The 22,717-nt window shown below is 38.0% G+C and overlaps 1 protein-coding gene across 3 annotated transcripts in view; it reads left to right on the forward strand.

Annotated features, from left to right (window-relative positions):
• Window positions 1-22,717, forward strand: part of ric1 (RIC1 homolog, RAB6A GEF complex partner 1) — a 138,813-nt gene that overhangs the window by 14,967 nt on the left and 101,129 nt on the right. For all 3 annotated transcript variants that reach the window (XM_088629425.1, XM_088629428.1, XM_088629427.1), the window contains exon 2: window positions 15,950-16,057. In XM_088629425.1, the coding sequence (XP_088485551.1) occupies window positions 15,950-16,057 (108 nt within the window). The remainder of the gene's footprint in view (window positions 1-15,949; window positions 16,058-22,717) is intronic.

Genomic DNA, 22,717 nt, shown 5'->3' on the forward strand with positions numbered 1-22,717 from the left:
TAATCCTTCATTTCAATAATTCTATGAATGACTGTGTCTTTCAGGGGGAGGGGGGCAGCAGGTCGAGCTGTTTAGCAGCTTTTTCTCTACACATAATACGTGTCAGCTCTTTTGCCAACGGTAAATAAGGTTCTTCAAAAATAGTGTAGCTTACCTGCTTTAGCAATCCGCAAGCTTGCATTTTTCCGCGTTTCCGTTTTTATTTCCGTATTTATTTAAAGTTTTTATTTCATGCTCATGGGAGCGAAACACAGAGACGCTCGGTGTATTTTTCTCAAATTAGAACAGTTCTTAAATATTTTTCTGTTATCACGCTTTCGTGTGCTCACAAGATTACCTACGTTCGTAGCACGTATTTCTATGCATTCCTGTGTTTACAACGTTGGCATTGTTCCAAAATCACGCACATTCTCCTTTCTCCCTATTTGCTGGAGATACAGCAGCTTTTTTTAAATACAATTGGTCATTTGCATCCGTAGCACGCATTCCTATAGAGTGGTATAAAATTACAGAGTATCTCTTGTGTCCACTGAAGTATTAGCGCGCACTGTATCGTAGTACGTAGGCTGCGTATTCGACACGTATTAAAATACAAAATATGAAAACTCGTCCCGATTTTTTCAGCGCACACGACACAGTTCCAGGGTCATTTGGCGTACCACATGGCGGCACTCCACGTACCACTGCCGGTACGCGTACCACAGATTGAGAACCACTGCTGTACGGCAAAAGAGAAATTAAAATGGTCACGTGTAGCAAATAGTACTGAATTTCAATATACAGTGCTTAGCAAACATATGGAGACTTTTCTTATGGTGTCCCATTTTGTGAAGTTACAAAGTGATGCATACACATTTTTAAAAAACTTGAATAACCCGAATCCTAAACTGAAGACTTGTAAAGTTAACATATGGTAAATGTCTGCAAAAATTATACAGAAATGTATGTATAGCACAATTATTGGAAACACCAATTGGTGGTCTACCAGTCTCCCAGCTTTGCACACCAACTTGGTGCAATATTTGCCCACTCTTTCTTGAGCAAATTTGCTCAAACTCTGTCAAGTTGCTTAAGGAGTTCTTATGGACAGCAGTTTTGAAGTATTTCCACAGATTGTAAGTAGGATCAAGTCAGGTCTTTGGGCCATTCAAGGACATTAACTTTCTTATTCTGAAACCACTCTTGTGTAGGTATGGCCTTGTGCATTGGACTGTTGTCCTCTGGAAAAGTGATTTTTTCCCCCAGTTTTTAAGTCTTTAGCAGACTGAAGACAGACTTTAGCAGAGAGAATTATCTATAGTATTTGTCTTTTAATCCTAAAACGATTACTAATCCCTGTTCAGGAGAAGCATCTTCACAGTCCTTGCCACCACCATGTTTATTGGGATGGTTTGGGCTGGGAGGTGTGCTTTGGTGGATCTATGTGAAACATAAAGCTTGGCATTTAGACCAGAAAGTTCCCATTTGATTTAATTTGACCAACGTATCTTTATGAATTATAACCACATTTTGCACTGTCATGTAAATGTCTTTTTGCAAACTGCAAGCAGGATTTGAAATGGCTCTGCTACTCTGCCATATGGGCTGTGTTTGTAGAGTTACCAGGATATTGCTGATACATGGACATTATTTCCCATCGCAGCATTTGAACAGCGTAACACTTTGTAAAGTTACTTTTGGCCTCATAGTGGCACCCCTAGATTTAGTGTCTGGATGGTATGACCCCTTAATAATCCATACTCAATAGGATATTCAGTGTCTTTTAAAAAATCTTTATACCCCTAATCTGTGCCTTTTAACAACTTTACCTCTGACTGATTCTGAAAACTGAGTTGTTGAATCTTTGACTGAGGGACCTTGCAGGAATATAGGTGTATTTATTCTGAAATTACGTAAACCACTGTTATTGCACACAGAGACCACTCAACTAATTGTGTGGCTCATTAAGATCATTTTGTACACCTACATTAATTTAAAATTTCTGAATTTTGGTTCTGAATGTATGGATTAGGTTACATAAGCTTTAAAGCATAAAATGTTAAAACTGTGCAAGGGTATGAATACTTATTGCAATGTCCTATATATGAAATTCCCTGAAAGGCAAAATGGAGTTGAGCTAGAAGTGATGCCAGGGCAACTGCAGCAAACTGAATTATGTGTTCTCTTACTCGTGGGAGGTTAAATTTCTGCCACTTTGGTATATGCTGTGGTATATACAAGGCATTCTAATTTTGAGAGCAGGGAATCTATGTTGTGATTATGTAAGTTGTAAATGTGTTTCTGTGTTAGTATTTATTAAGCTAAATTAGAGTGCTGTTCCTGAACTAATATTACTGTATGTGGCCAGGTTTGACACTTCCATCCTCTAAGCTAGATGTCATGAATGGCAACAGTGAAGCTTGTACAACACTTAGTTCCTGTCTGCCCAGATGATGCCATGTGTTACTGACTTCTGGAATCTGTGTCACACAGGTCTAAATTTGTTGGGTAGCATGTGTTTATCATTTCATAGTGTACATGTATCTACAAACTGTGACTTACCTTGCACATTCTATCTGGAATTATCTTCAAATACATATGTTCTATCTGGAATTATCTTCAAATACACATGTTCTATCTGTAAATTGTATGGTATCTTGATTGTATTTATCCATATATATTTTTTTTTATGTGTTGCACAATAAATATGCCAACTTCCATCACTGATTTTCTTTCTTGAAAGTAAATTCTTTAGCTTGTTGTTGCTGGTGTTATAGAGCCTAGTAAAATCCAGTTAAAGCCTACAGGCCCCTGTGAGGCAGCAGCAGGGGTCACTGACTAGCTGAGAGCAAAGGAAGATGTGGCTGACAAATCCCACCCTACCCAGTACTCAGTCGACATGACGAAGACTCACAATCTTAGAGCTCAGCCTGTGCGCAGGCAAGCGCCTTTATCACCTTAGTCACTTAGGAGTCCCCAGATCACTATTTCGAGAGGTCTGATTGCAGGCCATGTATTTTGTACCGGCAAATGATGCACTGTAGGACACATGTAAGTTTTACAAATGTAAGTTTTTGTGCTTTTTGCACTATTCAGTTGGTTTTTGAGGAAGAGTTTTTTCTGGTCATTTACAGTATGTAATTTATGTAGTGGAATTACACCTTCAATGTGTTCCACATTCCACATGAATTGACTTTGATAACATAAGCATGCATAGCTTTAGCTCTCATGCAACCAAGGCTGTTTTCAGATCCTATGAAGTAGCATTTTCTCTGTCTTCCTGCTCTGATATTTTTTACTTTTGCAAATGTGGTTACTGTGTGTTATTCTTCTATTAATAGCGACAGGCTAGTGAGAAGATTTGAGGATTTATTCTCAGATGTAGAAGTATTCTTGATTCCTAAGTAAGAGGCATATACATTTTGACTGGTGTTTTGTAAAGGTCGTGATTAAGTACATGGACCCAGAAAGTACATTAAAGTCTGGTATACAGCAGACATGTGAGTTTGTGGAATGCATCAAGTGTACAAGCTGTTTAGACCATAGTGGGACATTTGAGCTCCAGACTGAAATACAGGCAGGAGGTTTCAGAATTTGAAAATGTCTTGGAAGTTCAGTACACAACTTAATAAGAAATCTTCTAGTACATTTGTATTATGTGTAAAATGGTGGCTTTTGTTTATGGCATGTGGAAAAACAGACTTCTGGTTTTGTGTACTGATCGTAATTAGATGAAAAAAATATATAATTAAAGTATGATGTTTGTTTCTGATTCTTTTCAGTTTTAGGAAGTTTATTTTTTCAATTATTTGCAGACTAAACAGTTGTACATAAATTGTAACAAGTACTATCTACGGACTCCCCAGTAAATGGGAATGTAGAGTTCAATAACCTGAAATAAACTAATTGCCATCAAAGGAAAAGTGAATAAAGCTCTCATCTGCTGCACTAGGCGCACACTTCAGGAAGTGTGGCTGAAAGCAGAAAAACACGTGCTGTAGTTGACACGTCCTTGTCCCCTGCAGGGACCTTGGGCCTTTTCAAATCACAGGGCAGCCAGCTGTGGACTTTCTTTTATAATTTATGTAATGCTCCTTATAAGAATCCTTGTCTGCAAAACTGATTTATTTGTAGTCTCTATGAGTGTCTCAATAAAAAAACAAAGAAGAGGGTCTGGAGTTATCACTTGGAGCCTAACATGACGGCCTGTTGTGATTCAGTCTGGCCTCCTTTTGTTCCTTCAGTTTTATCTGCCATCTGCTGTCACTAGAAGCCTTTGTTCTGCACAAGGTAATCCCATTGCCTGTGAATGAGACAGGCTCAGAGTAACAACAATCCACTGGAGGATGCACTTTAGTAATGTAATAATCTTGTCACTTCTCATTGAAAGGGCCATATGTATGTGAGGAAGCAGAACAGCCAACAACTTGAGGCTGGTCTAAAGCCATGTTGTGGGAACAGTTACTGTGGCTAAAAGAGCCCAAGTAGTATTGCTTGTGCTGATTTTGAACCTGAGACAGACTGAGCCCTGAGAAACCTGAGAGATTTTACTTTCTTCCTAGGATTTCAGATGATTATCTTGCATATTATAGTGCATTTAACTGTTCTATTTAGAATTTCATATTTTTAGATGAAACTGGAGTAACAACTTAATGTCATTAATTAGATCAGTCCCTAAGCCTATATATTGTGAAAATCAAAACAACCTTCATGTGTTTGTATGTGACTTAATTCTCTATGGGGGGGAAGTCAATAGAACTATTTATTGAAAGGTGTCTCAATTGCTTTGAAAACCAAGAATATTAGTTTATTTTCATGTAAATCTCTTTGTGACGTTGTCTGAGCTTGGTTATACTTCTCAAAGAAGTGCATTCATGGTCTAAATGTCTCTACTCAGTGTGGTATTAGTTACAGTATGTCTAGGATTCTTAAGAAGGCCTTTACCTCTGTTTAGTTGTTTCCAACAACCTGTAAATTATAGTGATTGAATAGTTCCCCCCCAGGTTGCCTGAATTCCTGCTGTTTGAACTGTTCAAAGCTGATCCAGGTTGACTTAATTCAGTAGTGCAGTTGGTTAGCTCCTTCAGTTTCTTTCACATTGGAGCAGACAACCGCTGTGTATAAAAAGATTCATGAAAGGTTGCTGTGGTGTTTAGGTATGCAGGCCATTGTTCAAAATCTATTCTCAATAATAGTTGATAAAAGTAATACTGTAATTGTGTCAGTTAATATGACTAATATAACTGAATAAGCTTATACATATGTAAAAAGATACATACTTTATATACACAATAATATTATATTTATTCACACCTGAAGAAAGCTTTATAGCCAAAACAATGTTTTTTTTGTTCTACTTCTCGGTTTATTATTAACCTGTAGTTGTTTTAGCTTGTGTACTATTGCCAATTACCACTGTAATATTGACAGTATATTACCTACCATAGATGTAGGTAAAATGTCATATAAAAGTTTTTATGTACAGAAGCAAGTAGATATTACATTTGTTCAGAAAAGTAAATAAAAGACAAGAAATGCTTCAGCTCACACTCTAAACAGAGATACAGCAACATTAGAAAAATAAAGAGCTGCAGTAAGCTACCAAAAAATATTTACTTTGGGTTTTTTACACTTATTTTGTATAAAGGGAAAAGCAACAGGTTTCGTCTTGTGTGTGCTTGCCTACCTTCAGCTGACTTCAAGGCACTCCATGTACAGAGACGTCAGACAGGCAGCATCTTGTTTCAGCGAGGTCTCACACTTTGAAGTGTTCAGAAATTTTCCTTTGCCTTTCATGTTTTTTTTTCTTTGCAAGAAAAGTGCTCGAACAGTCAAAGGAGCATCTGGCAGCTAATAGTCTTACACAGAAAGAGAATTGTTTCGGGTTTGGGAAGGAGTGAGCTGAATATTAATAATTAATAATAATTGCTTACACTTATAGCGCTTTTCTGGACACTCCACTCAAAGCGCTTTACAGGTAATGGGGACTCCCCTCCACCACCACCAATATTGATGTCTTGGGAGATTTTCTATGGTTTGTCCCTTCTTAACTGAAATGACAGAAACATATCTGCTCATCATAATGAATACAAAACTTTTGGCCATCTAAGGACTGTGTACTACTGTGTATCAAAAGTGATTTTAAAAATGTGAGTGGTGTTAATCTTTGAAGAGCTGTCATAGTTTAAACTGTAAATCTCAATTTAAACGCTGGACAGACATTTTAGATGTTCCTTTCGGTGCAGTTATTTATGCCTCTTGATGTATCCTCAATATATTAGGTATCATATACCTAACTGTTATTTGGGCTTCAAGATTGGAGCTGCGTAAACTGTCAGTTAACGGCAATTGAAATGATGAAGGAAATTGGGAAAAATGAATTTTTCTTACAATTTTATGTGACACAGCTTTTCTGTTTTTGAAGAGATAGGTTGCTACTTTATTGTAGATTAATATTGTGTTTTCATGGTAGATCAGGATGTAAAAAAATCAGAAGAGGAATTTATGTGTCCCTCTCACTGGGAGAAACTGCCAAGCAGTAGGGCACTGAATGTTAGATGTGTCGCCCTTCTTCTAGAATGGCAGATGGATGAGTGCTATGATTGCTTGATCCTGGTTGGAAAATTGATTACATCAACAGGTATTATAAGGTAGAACTGTCTGCAGATAGGTTTTTATCCTGATGGAACTACTGTTTTTGTCATTAGCAGAGAGGGCATTGTGACTGCTTGTTAGCTATCCTCTACCAATCTGCTTTCATACAGTTGATGTATTAAATCTCAGCTGATTTTTGCAGCTTTAAGTAGCAAATATTCTGCCAACATTTCTGTGTAGATGTAACTCTGATTGGCATGCACTGTCTTTAAACATCAAAAGTGTTCATTATTTTAATGAAGATTAGCAGGCTGACTGCTACAGTATCATCATACAGTATCTCCATTATGCTTCATTCTTCTGTTAGGAGCCTCTGGCATTTCTTAACCTTTTGGTTCAAGACTACTGATTACTTTGTCTAATTTTTCTAGGAAGACTAAGGACCAGTGGACCAGCTCATTTCATTTGAGCCCAAATTTAAACCTGATATTAAGCTTGACAGCGAGACGTGACAAACTAATTCTGATGAATCATCTTTAACTGTGAACAAATAAGACATTAACTATAAACTGTAATCTGTCTGCTAAATTAGAGGTTCTGGAATAGGAAAACCTTTCTGTAGCACTGAGATGACATAGTCACTTAGTAGCCAATAAGCACCAGTAGTGTTTATCTGGGGAGTGATTTTTTGATGCCGATCTCTTAAAATTAAGCTTTTCTGTATGCAGAATATTAATACAGCACGTTTTACAGGATATCCCAGGACTAATTTAAAGTTTTGAACTTTTTGTAGCTTTGTCATTTAAAAAATATAGTTTAATTGGCTGATCTAATTGTTCCCCCCTTGGTTCGGTTTCATTTGTGCCTCTTGAAGACCCAAATATGTCTTGAACTATTGTACTACAGCTTATAGGTAGTCCATTTATTGTTAAATGAAGGCATGTTGTCTTTTCTTAAATTGATCTGTATGGATCCCTGAATTGATTTGCTTTGAGTGTCACTGCTGTGAGTGATTTATTTTTGTGCACAGTATTTTGTATTTAGCAGTTTGGAAGAGAAAAGACAGTCACAGCAGCCTGAACCTCATGACCAAATGGGCTTTGTTGTGGAATGAAGTCCCTTTGACCATTCTCTGTCTTCTGCTGTAGCACTAATTGCTGTCAACTAACTTTCTTATATGATCTGCAATTATAGTGATTATCAAGACTTCAGAGAGGCAAAAAGTATGTACTTTTTCATATTTATTAGAATGGTATTGTTTGAATTCTGAAACAGTGTTAAATTAGTGTGTAGCGTAAAATTATCAGTTTCATTGTTGCATGCTTTCTTTAGTGAAAATACTTCAAATTAGAATGGGATATAAAAACATCTGCTTTATTCCAGAACTGCATGATGGGTTAAAATACTTTGCAGAATTTTGAAAACCCTAGGAAAGTGTACACTTGTGAATAACTTTATGTTCAGTGGAAGTCAGAATCTGTAGTTTATTTTTTTCCTTTACTATTTAATTTGATTTATTCAATTGTATCTTTATATTTTAAAAATGTTTTGCCTGCGGTTTTCCAGGATTTTAAGATTTATTTAGTTAAAGAAATGTCACTTAATTAAACTTGTATATCAATAAGATCTTTTCACATTTTATTGAAGACTGTTTGCTCGTAGTGAGTCATCCTGTAGAACAGGCTTGGGCAATTAATGGGGCACCCAGTGAGTGCCAGTATGTCTGTATGTAGCTCTACAGATGTCAGTGAGTGCTAAAAGTTTGTGGGCTTCTAGGAAAAGTCATGGGGTTGTAGAGTTTTCCTTTCAAATCCTTTAAAACAAATGTTTGAACTTCCTGGATCAATAAGCGTCTACTGTCTACTGAATCAATTAGTGCTATAAGGCCTCCTTTTGTTTATAACTGCTATTATGATCCTCAATTCAGGGGAATTGAAAAGGAAAACAGCAACATTTTATGGAAAAAGCACAGTGAGTAGGGTACAGTCCAATTAAATCGGTAAATTACCCCTTCATGCATGAAACTAATATTCTTTGCACTTAGGTTGTTCATTGAGATAAACAAAATCATTTTGATTACATTTTTATACGAGTGCTACTGTTTTTGCATTTGCCCTGGTCTGTTGGATCTTTTATTGCATGCTGTATCATACCTGTGGTATTTAAAACTGGATTACACTAATGCCCTTTTAGGGAATTAAATGAAAATTATGATTATTTAAGTGATTTACTGTTGAGTATTGCCCTCAGCAGAAGCCCAAGTCAGGCCTGGGAAATGCTGATGGCTGGCTTGTTTTATTATGGGCTAAATTAGTTTTAGCTTGATAACCACTTGCACTGATTTAATTAAAAGCTGCAAGGTTAGTCTCTGGCAGGCTCTCACATCTCTAGTTCAGTGGTGGCCTGATGTCATGTTTTGGAGTTGCACTATAGAGGGCAACAGATGCAACAAGTAGAAGATAGAAGTGGCTGTGCTTTAAAATATCTTGATGTTTGGCCTGCATGTTTCGGAGGAGACAAATGCATGACTTTGTGGTAGAAGCTTTAATTATTCTGACCAATAAATCAATAATGGAATTCTTTATTGACCTTTTCTGGAAGAAAGATGAAGATAAAGATGGACACTTATGGAGAACATTAAGCTCCCGGCTCAAACATCTTGACCCAGTGTCAAATGTCGAAAACTTTGCCTTTTTTATTGCTATTTCAGAATCGGAACCCTACCATAGATAGGTACTGGCATTGTCACAGAAATATAAGAAATAAAATGGCAGCGTTTTTATTTGCACTCTAGCTATTAGGATAAATAAAAATATAGGACTAGAAAATGGTCTCACTACTCTTGTTAACAGGCCAAGATGGATTATTGTTGGTGTCCTCTGAGTCTAGTTGTTTAGAATGGGTAGTGTATGAGCTTGGACAAACTCTGTCTCACAAGCACAGAATTGTTGTGGCTGTCATTACTTTCCTTGTTTTTTTCATTCCCCACCTTGTTAAATGAGTAAATTATAATTTTTAAATAAAAAAACATTATAAATGACTATTTCTGGTGTGCGGATAGAAATCCACAAGCATCTAGAGCTATAACAAGAACAAAATCTTCTACAATTGGGTTATAGCTTTCAGGTGTAATGCTGTTAATTTCTTTAAAATCACTGAGTGCATCTTGTGATTTCCTTTAAGATTACCTCAATCTTTTCTCAAATCGTGGTAATCTTAAAGCATTCCATGGTGATTGCCCAGCAAAATATACAGCAACATTGGAAGAGGAAGATGAGGGATTAGGGTTACATTTGTATTGAATGTCATGTTGAGTGACCATCTGCTTATTGGCTGTCAATAAATCTTACCACCTTGCACTGAATCTGCCCCTGTGGCTAGAAGGTTGCCGGTTCAAATCCCACAGCCGGCAGAGGAATCCTACTCCGTTGGGCTCCTGAACAAGGCCCTTAACCCCAACTGCTCTAGGGGCGCCGTACAATGGCAGACCCTGCGCTCTGACCCCAGGCTCTCTCCCTGTCTGTGCGTCTCATGCAGAGCAAGCTGGGGTATGCGAAAAGATAATTCCTAATGCAAGAAATTGTAAAGGGTTAATAAAGGGATGTTATTATTATTAAAACAGGATCACAGGGGTGCCAGAAAGTGGAGAAATCACAGTAGAAACGCCACACAGACAGCACTCCAGGAATTGAACCTAGGGCCCTAGCACAGCAAGACAGGCTGTTTACTGTACCACTGCATCACTGTGCTGCCCTCTGATATAACTTTTCCTAGAATTAAAACAAAGCATTTTCTGGTAGCTATGTAGGATTAATTTTGTCTCCCTTGGGAAATCTTATTCCAGTGCAATACAAGCAAAGTGTGCCGTAAACCACAATGTCTCCTGATTGATGAAAAATGGTCTTAACTTTATTTAAATAAAAATACAAAATCGTGAGCATATCTGTCAGAAAACATATCCAATAATGGTAGACATTTGGATAGCATGTTTTTTATGTTCAATCTCAAATGCTTAAGTGTTTTCTTAAAATGTATATGTCCTAGTGTTAAACATGAGTGCCTGATTACTTCATCCAATTTGCTGCAAGCTGGCACCAGTCACAAGAATAAATAACAGTACCTTACACTGTTCTGAACCTTAATGAGCCAGTAGTAACACAAACATGATGAGTTAAAAAAAGTTGTCCGAGTTTAACAGCATTCTTGTTTCTTAGGTAAACTCGGTTTCAGTAATATTAAGTAAGAGCAACAGTGAATGGCAGGCATTCATTGCTCATAGGTTTGTGACTTTAATTTTGTGAAATTTCGGTATTGTTGGTTCTGTGTAGGCACCTTAAATTCCTAATTGCAGTACATGGAGAAAAACTAGCATTTTACCAAACAGTTGTTTTTTAACTTAACCCTGAATTTCCAGTGTACTGTAAATCCTACAGCACTGTGGCCAATGCTGGTCTCAGAAAGGGAGGTGCAGTGTCTCCTGTTTTCTTAATGTAAAGGGTGTTTGGATCTGCATCCTGACTCTTAGGTACAGTTGACATAAAATAAAGCAGATGAAGCATATCGTTCAGCTGGGTGCTGTACTGTGCACCTGCTGTATACATTTTTCCTCTTAGATCTATATCAAAGCTAGATTTGTGTTGCTCTTTTAAGATACTATGGCTTTTCTAATCTGACTTTACTTTGAAGCAGGTAATTTTCATCTACTCTAAAATGCTTCAAGTCAGGCTATTTAAAATCTCCAGATCTTGTCTCTATTTACCAACATTTTCCATGCAGATAATGTAGCGGGTGCTGCAAGTTTAATATACTGTAAAAAGCAGAAATATATTCTATCTAAAGCTAATATGTGCTAATGTCAAAGCATACATTAAAGGAAGTGACCATGGGAAAGAATGCCGTGTGGACATTTGGAAATCAATATATTTATATTTAGTTCATTTGCACATTATGATTTTGACTGTCACCTGTATAACATAATTTGACAATAAATCCTGTAGCGGGTTTTACTATTCAGTAGCTACACTTCTGCTGTAAATGTCTGCTATATTCTCATGGTTTAATTTCTCTTTAACTGCCAAAATAAGAAACAAATTCGATTCATCAATTAGAAAGGAGAAAAATACTTGTCACATTTACAGTGTTTATTAATGACTAAGGCTGTAGACATAGTCCCTCATTTAATCAACTATGGCAATGTGTTTTGCTCATGGCAAAGTGCTTTGACACCTTCAGTTTTCCATAACAGAACCCTAACACGTGGGACACAGCTGGCAGGGTAATTTCCTTGCTGTTTGCCAAAACTCCTGTAACAGGATAAATCTGGGTTAGCAGGGGGGGATACAATGCCTGCAGAACCTCTACACATCCTTTCCAAAGTAAAACAGTTTGTGGCCTAACAGCCTGAAATCAAGACACGTTAAATCAGAATTTATTTTATCTCTACACATTGTAACACATAACCTCCAAGTGAAAAACCAACACTTTAAACTCTTTGAAAAGTAGATACAAATTAAAACCTAGAAAACAGGGGTGTGTACACTTACAGTGCCTTGCGAAAGTATTCGGCCCCCTTGAACTTTTCAACCTTTTGCCACATTTCAGGCTTCAAACATAAAGATATAAATTTTTTATTTTATGTGAAGAATCACCAACAAGTGGGACACAATTGTGAAGTGGAACGAAATCTATTGGATTTTTGAAACTTTTTTAACTAATAAAAAAATGTGGGGCGTGCAAAATTATTCGGCCCCTTTACTTTCAGTGCAGCAAACTCACTCCAGAAGTTCAGCGAGGATCTCTGAATGATCCAATGTTGTCCTAAATGACTGATGGTGATAAATAGAATCCACCTGTGTGTAATCAAGTCTCTGTATAAATGCACCTGCTCTGTGATAGTCTCAAGGTTCTGTTGAAAGCGCAGAGAGCATCATGAAGACCAAGGAACACACCAGGCAGGTCCGTAATACTGTTGTGGAGAAGTTTAAAGCCGGATTTGGATACAAAAAGATTTCCCAAGCTTCAAACATCCCAAGGAGCACTGTGCAAGCGATCATCTTCAAATGGAAGGAGTATCAGACCACTGCAAATCTACCAAGACCTGGCCGTCCCTCTAAACTTTCAGCTCAGACAAGGAGAAGACTGATCAGAGATGCAGCCAAGAGGCCCATGATCACTCTGGATGAACTGCAGAGAACTACAGCTGAGGTGGGAGAGTCTGTCCATAGGACAACAATCAGTCTTACACTGCACAAATCTGGCATTTATGGAAGAGTGGCAAGAAGAAAGCCATTTCACAAAGATATCCATAAAAAGTCTCGTCTAAAGTTTGCCACAAGCCACCTGGGAGACACCCCAAACATGTGGAAGAAGGTGCTCTGGTCAGATGAAACCAAAATCGAACTTTTTGGCCACAATGCAAAACGATATGTTTGGCGTAAAAGCAACACAGCTCATCACCCTCAACACACCATCCCCACTGTCAAACATGGTGGTGGCAGCATCATGGTTTGGGCCTGCTTTTCTTCAGCAGGGACAGGGAAGATGGTTAAAATTGAGGGGAAGATGGATGCAGCCAAATACAGGACCATTCTGGATGAAAACCTGTTGGAGTCTGCAAAAGACCTGAAACTGGGACGGAGATTTATCTTCCAACAAGACAATGATCCCAAACATACAGCAAAATCTACAAAGGAATGGTTCACAAATAAACGTATCCAGGTGTTTGAATGGCCAAGTCAAAGTCCAGACCTGAATCCAATCGAGAATCTGTGGAAAGAGCTGAAAACTGCTGTTCACAAACGCTCTCCATCCAACCTAACTGAGCTCGAGCTGTTTTGCAAGGAAGAATGGGCAAGAATTTCAGTCTCTCGATGTGCAAAACTGATAGAGACATACCCCAAGCGACTTGCAGCTGTATTCGCAGCAAAAGGTGGCTCTACAAAGTATTAACGCAAGGGGGCCGAATAATTTTGCACGCCCCACTTTTCATTTTTTAATTAGTTAAAAAAGTTTCAAAAATCCAATAGATTTCGTTCCACTTCACAATTGTGTCCCACTTGTTGGTGATTCTTCACATAAAATAAAAAATTTATATCTTTATGTTTGAAGCCTGAAATGTGGCAAAAGGTTGAAAAGTTCAAGGGGGCCGAATACTTTCGCAAGGCACTGTATCTAACCCATAGCAATAGCAATTGTAAAATGGCCCCGATATGATCAGTTACCTCCCTATTGCAATTCAATTGTAGTGATCCTGCTGATTACAAAATAAAATTGGCTGTTCCTGTAGGTGTCCTCTTCCAGTAAAGAGTCAACTATGGACAACAAAGAGCTATCAAAAAGGCACAGGGCAGGTTCATAAAATATCAGGCAAATAATTAGATATCAAGATAATTAGCACGGAGATTGGTAATCTCTTACTTATCTCACAAAATTAAGAGAGTGCAGTGTTATTTCACTTTGAATCCACTTTTCCATATTTTCAGAAAAAGCAAAAGGGAAAGAAAATGTTCAGTCTTGTTAGTGTTGCAGAAAAAAAATCCATACACAAGAAAAAGAGAACAACAAATTGAGTGCTTTCCTTTCCTTAGTATACAGTTGCTTGTTACTTTATATACGATTACTATTTAAAACAGTATGCAAAGTCATTGTGTCCTTTATTATTCGAATTATGGTTCCAGGTTGGACTGATGCATTTAGTGAAATCACCAGATTCCTGGATAGGTATGCATAACATGCAAACAGAAGCCATAAAAGAATTCTTACTTCGCTGCATGTCAGATGTTAAAATTAAGGAAAATTGAGACCAAGCCTTGTTTATAAACTTGCAATGTGTAGGTATTGTCACATACTGTAATTAGGAAGAGAGCATAAAGAACAGCTAAACAGCAGAATACCCCTGACATCTGTTATGTTTTTTGCCGTTTAGTTTGTCTCCGTGTGTCCTGCTGTTATGTATTGTAAATGTTTGTTTTGAATATTTTGTTCCACATTAAAAAGAGAAGAGCTGCAGGGTATGAATATTGTGCCTGGAATACTTTGTGGTCTGTGTATAATTTACAAAAGATGGGGGAGAATAAAGAAAACATTTTCATAAATTACGATACAATTGTTTATATAAAACTCTTATATAAAAGTGGTTGTAGGAGTATGGAACAGGGTACTGTACCTAGCCATGTTGGTGAACCTAACAAGCTTGGCTTGGCTTCTGTCAAGAAATGGCAGAATGAGATCCTCAGATCAATTAGCTACTAGCTACCAAACAAACTAGGGGAGCCAAATGGCCTCCTCTCATTTGTAACCTTTCTTAGTTTCTTAACAAATCTCTCCCCTCAGCTCATGTTCATGGCCACAGCTCCGTGGATGGTCTTGCGTGCCCGTGTCCCCTCACTTCTCTGAACCGTCAATTCCACTGTTTTTCAAGAGATATAGAGTAATGTACATGATGTAAAAGTTATCCAACAATTATTTTGCATGTACAGTAACTTTAGGATCTTCAGGGCGGCATGTTTGTTAGCCAACCTAGCTTACTTGCTCCAGGAGCTGACAAATATGTAACCGAAATCCCTTTTTCTCACTTGATTTCAGGCCGCAAAAACCTGAACCCACTTCTGGTGGATAGACCTAGTTCTTTATTCATATTGTAGGCTCCTTCACCTAAGGCAGAAATTTCTTTGCCGGACTAGCACAAAACGTTTCCTTCTTAATTCTCTCAAAGAGAGCTTTGCGCGGGACTGTGTGGAGATGTTTAATCCCTCCCCATGGGTCTACTGCTTGGCCCGGGATGGCAGAGCAGCTGGGAAGTCAATCCACCTTTTCTTCTGGATACTAATCTAGAAGTTCTAGGCTCCCTAGAAGTTGTTGATCTCATTACTAGAATGGATGGGCCCTGTTTGTCATTATCTGATTCATCCTCAAATACAGAAGCTCTAATACTGAATCATTGTAATGCTTTGGGGCATTCATAAAGCTTAATCACAAAAGTGATGATTATCCTCTCAAAATTATCCTATGTATGATCTAGATAGTTACATAAGTTAGATGAATAATTTTATTTAGTCCTGAATAATTTTGAATGTAGTCCTGTTGTTCTGTTGCAAGTAGCTATTTTTAAGCTGGTCTGAAGAACTTGTTTCATGTTTTTGGAGGATGTGTAATCTCCAGATTTACAGATAAAATAACAAATAAGGATGGGGAAACAGTTACCTCATAACAGACAAAGGACATAAAATAAACTTTGTGAAAGTTCACCTGCTGCGCTGTTACTTATAGTCACTTGACAAATAATGCTGTATGTGTTTGATGAGGCATATTCTACTTCTGTTTCTCAAAACAGCATTTTGCCTCGTCTGATCTTTATTTCTTGTCTTTTTTTCCGCAGCCCAGTGTTCTAATAGTGAGCTATATAGAGTCAGAGAGGGCAGCTTCACAATTTGGGTCCTACCAGCGGGCAGAATGGAAACCAGACGACACCATGATAGCAGTGGCGGTGAGTACAAGAAGTGTTTTTTTATTTTATTTTTGTGCCTCATAAGTATAATGGGTCAGTTAGTCTTCAGTACTAATAAACACTATGATACCAAGATCCTACAATATGTAGTGCCAGAGTAAAAAATCTTTATTGTTTTTATTATAGTTTTATTGGATATTGTCACTCATTACCTTTTTTTCATGATGAAGGATAATTATCTTCCTTGAATCTGATGGTGACTGCTAATACCAGTATAGGATCCACAGACCCTCTGGCAGGTTTCAGGAGATATGCGGGTGTTTACTATGTATGGTGCTTCCCAGGCATTGATTTCTTCATGTTTGCTTTTACAATGTCTATGAAATGCTTTTTCTGTGCTCTTCTGGAGCAGTTGCCTTAGCTGTTCTGGGATCCTAGAATCTCACATCCAGATAACATGACCGAAGCTATGCTGCTGATGGAATATGATCAGTTTCATTGCTAGTGGAGCCTGCCTGGGAGAGAACGAAGTTGGGAAAAGTTATTCAGCAAAAGCAATGAAACAGTTCGGAAGAATTCTTCTAATCTTGCCTGAGATGGACATCATGGAGATCGCTCTGTGATTTCTTAGATTGTATCAGTCCCATTTCTTGAAGATTGTCAAAATTATGGCATCCTTAAATTTATTCAGGATTATATAATCATTCAATTTCAATATAGTGTGAGCTTGTAGGTGTAGTGCTAGGGCTATTTCAAGCTCGTGTCTAATTAGGTGGTATGGGATGTTATTGAATATTTTGTTGCAGAGGCAGGCTTCGCTGTCTTTTAACGTGTCACAAGCCACACAGCCCTGTACCAGAGGTTCAGTGCAGACTGGAGGAAAGGCATATATCTCACCCAACAGTATTGTGAACCTGCAAACACCTAGGAAAGCTGCTGAGGTTCCAGGCTGAATATTCTCACTCTTCACTCAGCAGCTTGGGAAATGTCAGTCACAGTTGGGTAGTGACATTACCCAGGCTTGAACCTGTAACATCTAGATCATAGAGCACAGCTTGCACTTGAGCAAGCACCTTTACTCTTCAACCACGCCCCATGAGTCCCTTCCTTGGTGAGGGTCCCCGCTTCGATAAATCTGAAAGGTCCAGGTGCTTAGGTACTAACAGACCTTGAGGAATTGTAGAACAATAGATATCGTATGTCTGCAAGATGTTGAATTTTTTTGCCTTGTCTGTCCGCCATCTGTTCATCGTGTTAAAAAATCTCCTTTATACCTCCTTGTTTGCTTGCTGGTGGGCCAGGTACTTCTCTGCGGAGTTTGGGTTACTCTCCCATGCAGAGAAAGCCTTGCACATTTGATCAATAAGTAATTGATTATTGATTAATAGTCTAGTCGTTTTCATCAAACCAATCTTGGTATTTCCTGGTATAAAACCAAATCTAAGTATGTCTTAGCAGGCACTTCCCATATTCCTGAACCATATAAACACCTTTCTTCCATTCTTGGTTGAGTCTTGAGATTTTTGAAAATGTGTTTTTTTATGGTTGTATTCATTCAGTGCTTTAGTGCATAACTACTTAAACAGTGCTTCATGGAGTCTTTGTTTGAATTGCAGGAATCCCTGAATTTGCATTGATATATAGGAATATGATATAAGTATATTGATTCTTTGCTAATATGAGACAGAATCATGGGGTGCTCCTTGATTCCAATTATAAATTTACAAAAGGTTTCATTTGTGAGGCAAATCTATATTTCTTCGATTTTCACTTCAAGACGAAAGGCCAGCTTTTTTTTACTGGTCCTTCTCCGGCTTGTCAGGCAAGTTCTGATGACACAAATGCAATATGTCTTTTTAGACAGTCCATCTTGGCCGTGATGTTAAAGGTCTCATATTTTAATACTCTGTTTTGTTTTGTTTTACTACATTTTTATGTTTAGGGCATTATGATTTATGTTTAGGGCATCCTTTGTTTTTTCCTATCTTAAAGGGCCAAATGAAACATATTCTAGGTAGGGCTGATCATTCACAGCTACAACTGCCAACGTACGTCTGCCTCACCCAAATGTTGACAACTCTATTGTGATAGCTGCCATGATCTGGCACAGAGACTAGACTTTCAGAAATTAATATCCTGCTTGTGTCACTATTTGCTAGTTGCCATAAGCCTTGGAGAATATCTGGGAAATGGGAGATATCTGTACTGCATGCAGGCAGTGGTGCCAAGCTCACAGGCAAAATGCTGCTGTAGCAAGCTAGGGACTCGGCAGAGCTGTGCTCGCAGGCGGCGGGGTAGTGTGGCAGACAAGAACGCAGAGTTCATGGTCAGGCAGGCAGGGGGTCAAACTGATGCAAACAAAACTCACTTCAGAGCACAAAGGGGAATCCAATTGGTGTGTTGAGAGTAACAAGCCAAGGATGGTCTGGGAACAATGTCAAGAACGCAAGCAGAGGTTAGGAATCAAAATTACATGCAGCAAGGAAAAAGCCGGAGGTTTTGGAAGCTCAGAGTCTGTTACGGAAACCTGAGCAGGGTCAGAGTAGCCCTAAATATCCCTGAACCACCTGAAGTGGGCGATGAAGTTAATTGCCTCCAGGTAATCCAGATCTCTTGTCAAATTGGTATTCATGGCAACCGGTGCTGAATGCAGATATGTGGACAGGTGCAGGTGGGTGGCGCAATGACTGGCTGCCATGTCAATACTATCTCAGCTGGCATGGCAGCAGGGGTGAGCATGGCTGGTGACTGTAGGAATGTATGGTAATCAATGTGGTTTCAGGACTGAAGTCCTTCCATAGTTCATGCTGTTGATGCCAGATGAGAACCATGTTGTTGATGTGCCAACTTAGTTGTTTATTGATTCAAACAAGAACCCCATTTCTCAACCGAGCACTCTACCAAGCTGTAGATCTGGTAAATGTGTATGAGCCCTTTACAAAACATTGAAAAGAAAGAGACCATTCAGCCCATCTAGCTTGTTTCCTAGTAATTTATTGATCTGATCTCTCCCAGATTATATTTGAATGTTCTCTGGTAATCTATGTGAGCTCCGAGTAGTTTAATTCGTACAGCCACACCCCTGTGTAAAGTCGCTCCTATTTTCAGTTTTAAAAGCACTTTCTTCTGTTGTTAAATTTTATTGCGGAGTTCTTCTTTTGACGCTGAAGCAATACATTTAATAAATTATCTGTATTTGTCAGAATTGTGAATACTTATATCACATCCCCTCATAATATGCTCTGTTTAAAACTTTAGAGCATTCAAAAGAATAAAGTGCTCTTTTAACTGGTTTATGGATGATGAGACCAGGAATGCTTCTAGTTGTTTCTTTGAAATCTTTCCAGACTAGCAGTTTTTTTTATAATGGTGGCCACATTTGTAGAATATTCTGAAAAAGGTCTTACTGATTGTTAATATTACTTCCCTTTTGCAAGCTGTACATTTCACTCTATATCCAAACATTTTGTTTGCATTTTGTATTTTTTCCCTAGATCAAGATGCCAACTAGATCCTCTTCATAGTTACTTCAGGATTACTGCCTTTTTTGTATTTGTGTGTCTGTGTGCATGCATTACTTTGGGTTCCTGTATCTTTCATTTTAATAATATTTTGAATTTCTAATTACCAAAAGTACTTTCATTTTAACAATAATTTGACTTCCACAGTATGCATATACTTAAGTAAAAATGAAAAATTCCGATGAGCTTAAAATGTTAATCTTACAGGTACAAGAAGTTAACAATAAGGATAGCACAACCTATACTGTGCAAACAAATTGAAACTGTTACAGTTAAAACATTTTGTAGATAGTATGGATATGGAACAGTAATGTAACGCACCCTGTTAGTATCTGTTCTGTTTTTACAGTGAATAAGTACAACTAGGAAGTTATATGAACAATTTGGGAATTCAGAATATTAATACTTTAAAGTGTGAGAAATTGAAGGATGTGGCTGACAGTTAACAGGTGCTGTCTAAATGAATGACTCTTAAATTTTCTTGAGCATGTGCTTTAAGGATGGTCAGGGCCTGAATAATTCTGATTTATGTTCATTCCACCTCTGAGGGTGAGGGTGAAGAACAAATAGGCTGTGGGAGTGGGAGAAGAGAGGGGGTCCAGCCTGCCTGGTGGAAGAGGAGGACAGGAGGGGTTGCAGGGAGAGACGGGACTGAAGGCATGTAATTGTGGAGACAGTGGTATGTAAGAACTAGGAAGTTGAATGAGATGTTATAGCACCAGGAAGCAAGTGAAGAAACTGAAGGAATAGACTAGCATGCAAAGAATGATGATGATATAAGACGTGGCGAGCTGCCGAATTCAGATGAGCTGGAGTAAAGAGGTGGATTCTCTGAATGTTGCTTAAAAAGAAATGACAGGAACATTCTAGAGACGTGTTTTGGGAGCAGGAGAGTGAGATTAAAGAAAACCAGGCAAGAATCCCCTACAGCTGTTTTCAAACATGAGTGAATCTTTGTTGATTTGCTTTAAATTTACTTTAGGTTTAATAAATGTAATATCATAGCTCAATTTGGTTTGTCATTTTAACTCTAATGCACCATAATATAGATTGCTATGACTGTATTACCCAGTTTGGTTTTGTTTGGCCTGTGATCTCAGTGCACCTTTTGACATGAATGTTTTAGGACACAAAGTTGTGTGGAAGTGGAAAATGAGGTGTTTGTTGACTGCTCTTTATATAGAATCATCCTCTGGTTAATGTAAATTGCACAGAAACACACAGTCTGTCAAAATCTAATCCACATGGAAATAGGCTTTTAAAAACCCACAGAAATGTGGCAGAGGTGTTAACTGGGGTCAGTGACACGGTGTGTTTCATTTTGCACATAATATTTGTGAAGCAGAATCTTTTTTTTTCTTTTTACCAGAATGGAATAACAATATTCCATTCACGCCACTCGTTTATAATGGTGGTCTTTCAAGTAAAAAAGTGATCTGATCCTCTGCTGACTGCAGTTGGTCTCCTGCTCAGTGGTGGTTAAATGGGAACAAGGGATCCTGGTTACTTCAGCATTAAGGGAGCAATGGAGAGGGACATAAAGTATGTGTGGTATTTCTTTCCATTTTTTATTCTTCTGAATATGACTAAATAAGACAGGCCTGGCTTCAAGCCATAACAAACCTTAGCCCTGGCTTTTCTCATCTATATTGAACACACAGAAGGAGTTCATAGTTATTTAAAGCAGATGGTGGGAATGGCAATCCTTTTATAAAAACCTTGGAGCCTTTCTTGTTTTTAGTTCCATAGCGACACATGTGAGTCACAAGGCAAAATAAAACAGTAGATGAACTCCATAAAGAGTTCAGCTGGGCATTTTGACTTGTCTTCAACACCTGTTCCTAAACAAGTTGGATATATACATTTTTATTTTGCTGTTATTTCTCCACTCCTTATGTAAGCTTTTCCCTCTACCAATTGCCATAGTCACAAATATTGTTTTTACTCTTGTGAGGCCTTTTTGTGATGAAAATGTTTAGGACGTGGTATACGATAATGCTTCAGTTCCAAAGCTACTTGCCATTGTGTCTCTCCAGATTTCAAAATCTTAATGTCAAAGGTTATCTGCCTGTCGCACATGTTTCTTCTGTAGGGGTACCTTTCAGTGCCATAGCAGCACATTTGCTATGACTTGCTCTTCATCATCTTTCCTCAGGTTCTGTTATACAATTCCCTCTTTCAACAAGGGAGAAAATTACTCATTGTCATACAAATTGATTACATTCTTTCTAATGTCATCCTCAGTGTAATCTGAAATGTTAAAGAAATAAAAAAAAGAATGACTTAACTACATCTCTTCATTTTGGAATAAATTTAAAGTCAGTGATGTTGCATCTGCTGTTGAGCTTTTTCCTTTTATCAATTGTAATTCTAGTTTTCAAGGGTTGGAAGGACACTTGCTTTGGAAAATACATTCTTTTAACATGTACTTTGGATATTGCTACATACATTAAAATTGCTACTGACAGAACTAGTTTTATTCCCTATTCTGCTTCAAAACGTTTTCACCCGCTCAACTTATTTTTTTTTTTGGGTAGCTCAAAGTTGTAGTGATTAAACTGATGTTAATACTGACCAGTAATAGCTCACAGCACTAATGCATAGCTGGTAGAAACAAGCAATACACGAAGTAAGATCATGTCTGTAGCTCAGACTAGACTAGTAATACTAGCAGCTGTGAATGTCTTGATAGAAGATGGAAGATGTGTCCTTTTATATACAGCATTGATGAATTAAAAAAAAATCTTTGTGCATGAGAGGGAGGTTTGGGGTGTACTGTTGCCATAAAAATACCACTGATGGCTGCATGCACACAAACCGCATTCTTAGACCATAATTTCCTTGCATTCATCATGCAAAAGCCCCACCACCATTCCTTGCACCAATGCCAAAAGCAACAGCCTTTTGGTTTAATTTAGGATAATTGATATCCAGAGGATCGTTCCTTAGACCTGGGGGTTTATTGCCAGGATTATCAATATTTTTTCCTTCTTAACTGGGGTTTGTCCGGATCTTTATTACCTTCATCCAAGGTGGGGAACCACTGGTACAAGTGCCTATACAAAGTCTTCACACCCTTTCCCAAGTAATGTATTTTGTGGCCTAACAGTCTGAAATCAAGATACATCAGTAATCAGAAATTGTCACCTTTATTTACACATTATAACACACAACTACC

Source organism: Lepisosteus platostomus, chromosome 4 (genome assembly GCF_059453375.1).
Source record: "Lepisosteus platostomus isolate fLepPlt1 chromosome 4, fLepPlt1.hap1, whole genome shotgun sequence".
Lineage (NCBI taxonomy): Eukaryota > Metazoa > Chordata > Actinopteri > Semionotiformes > Lepisosteidae > Lepisosteus > Lepisosteus platostomus.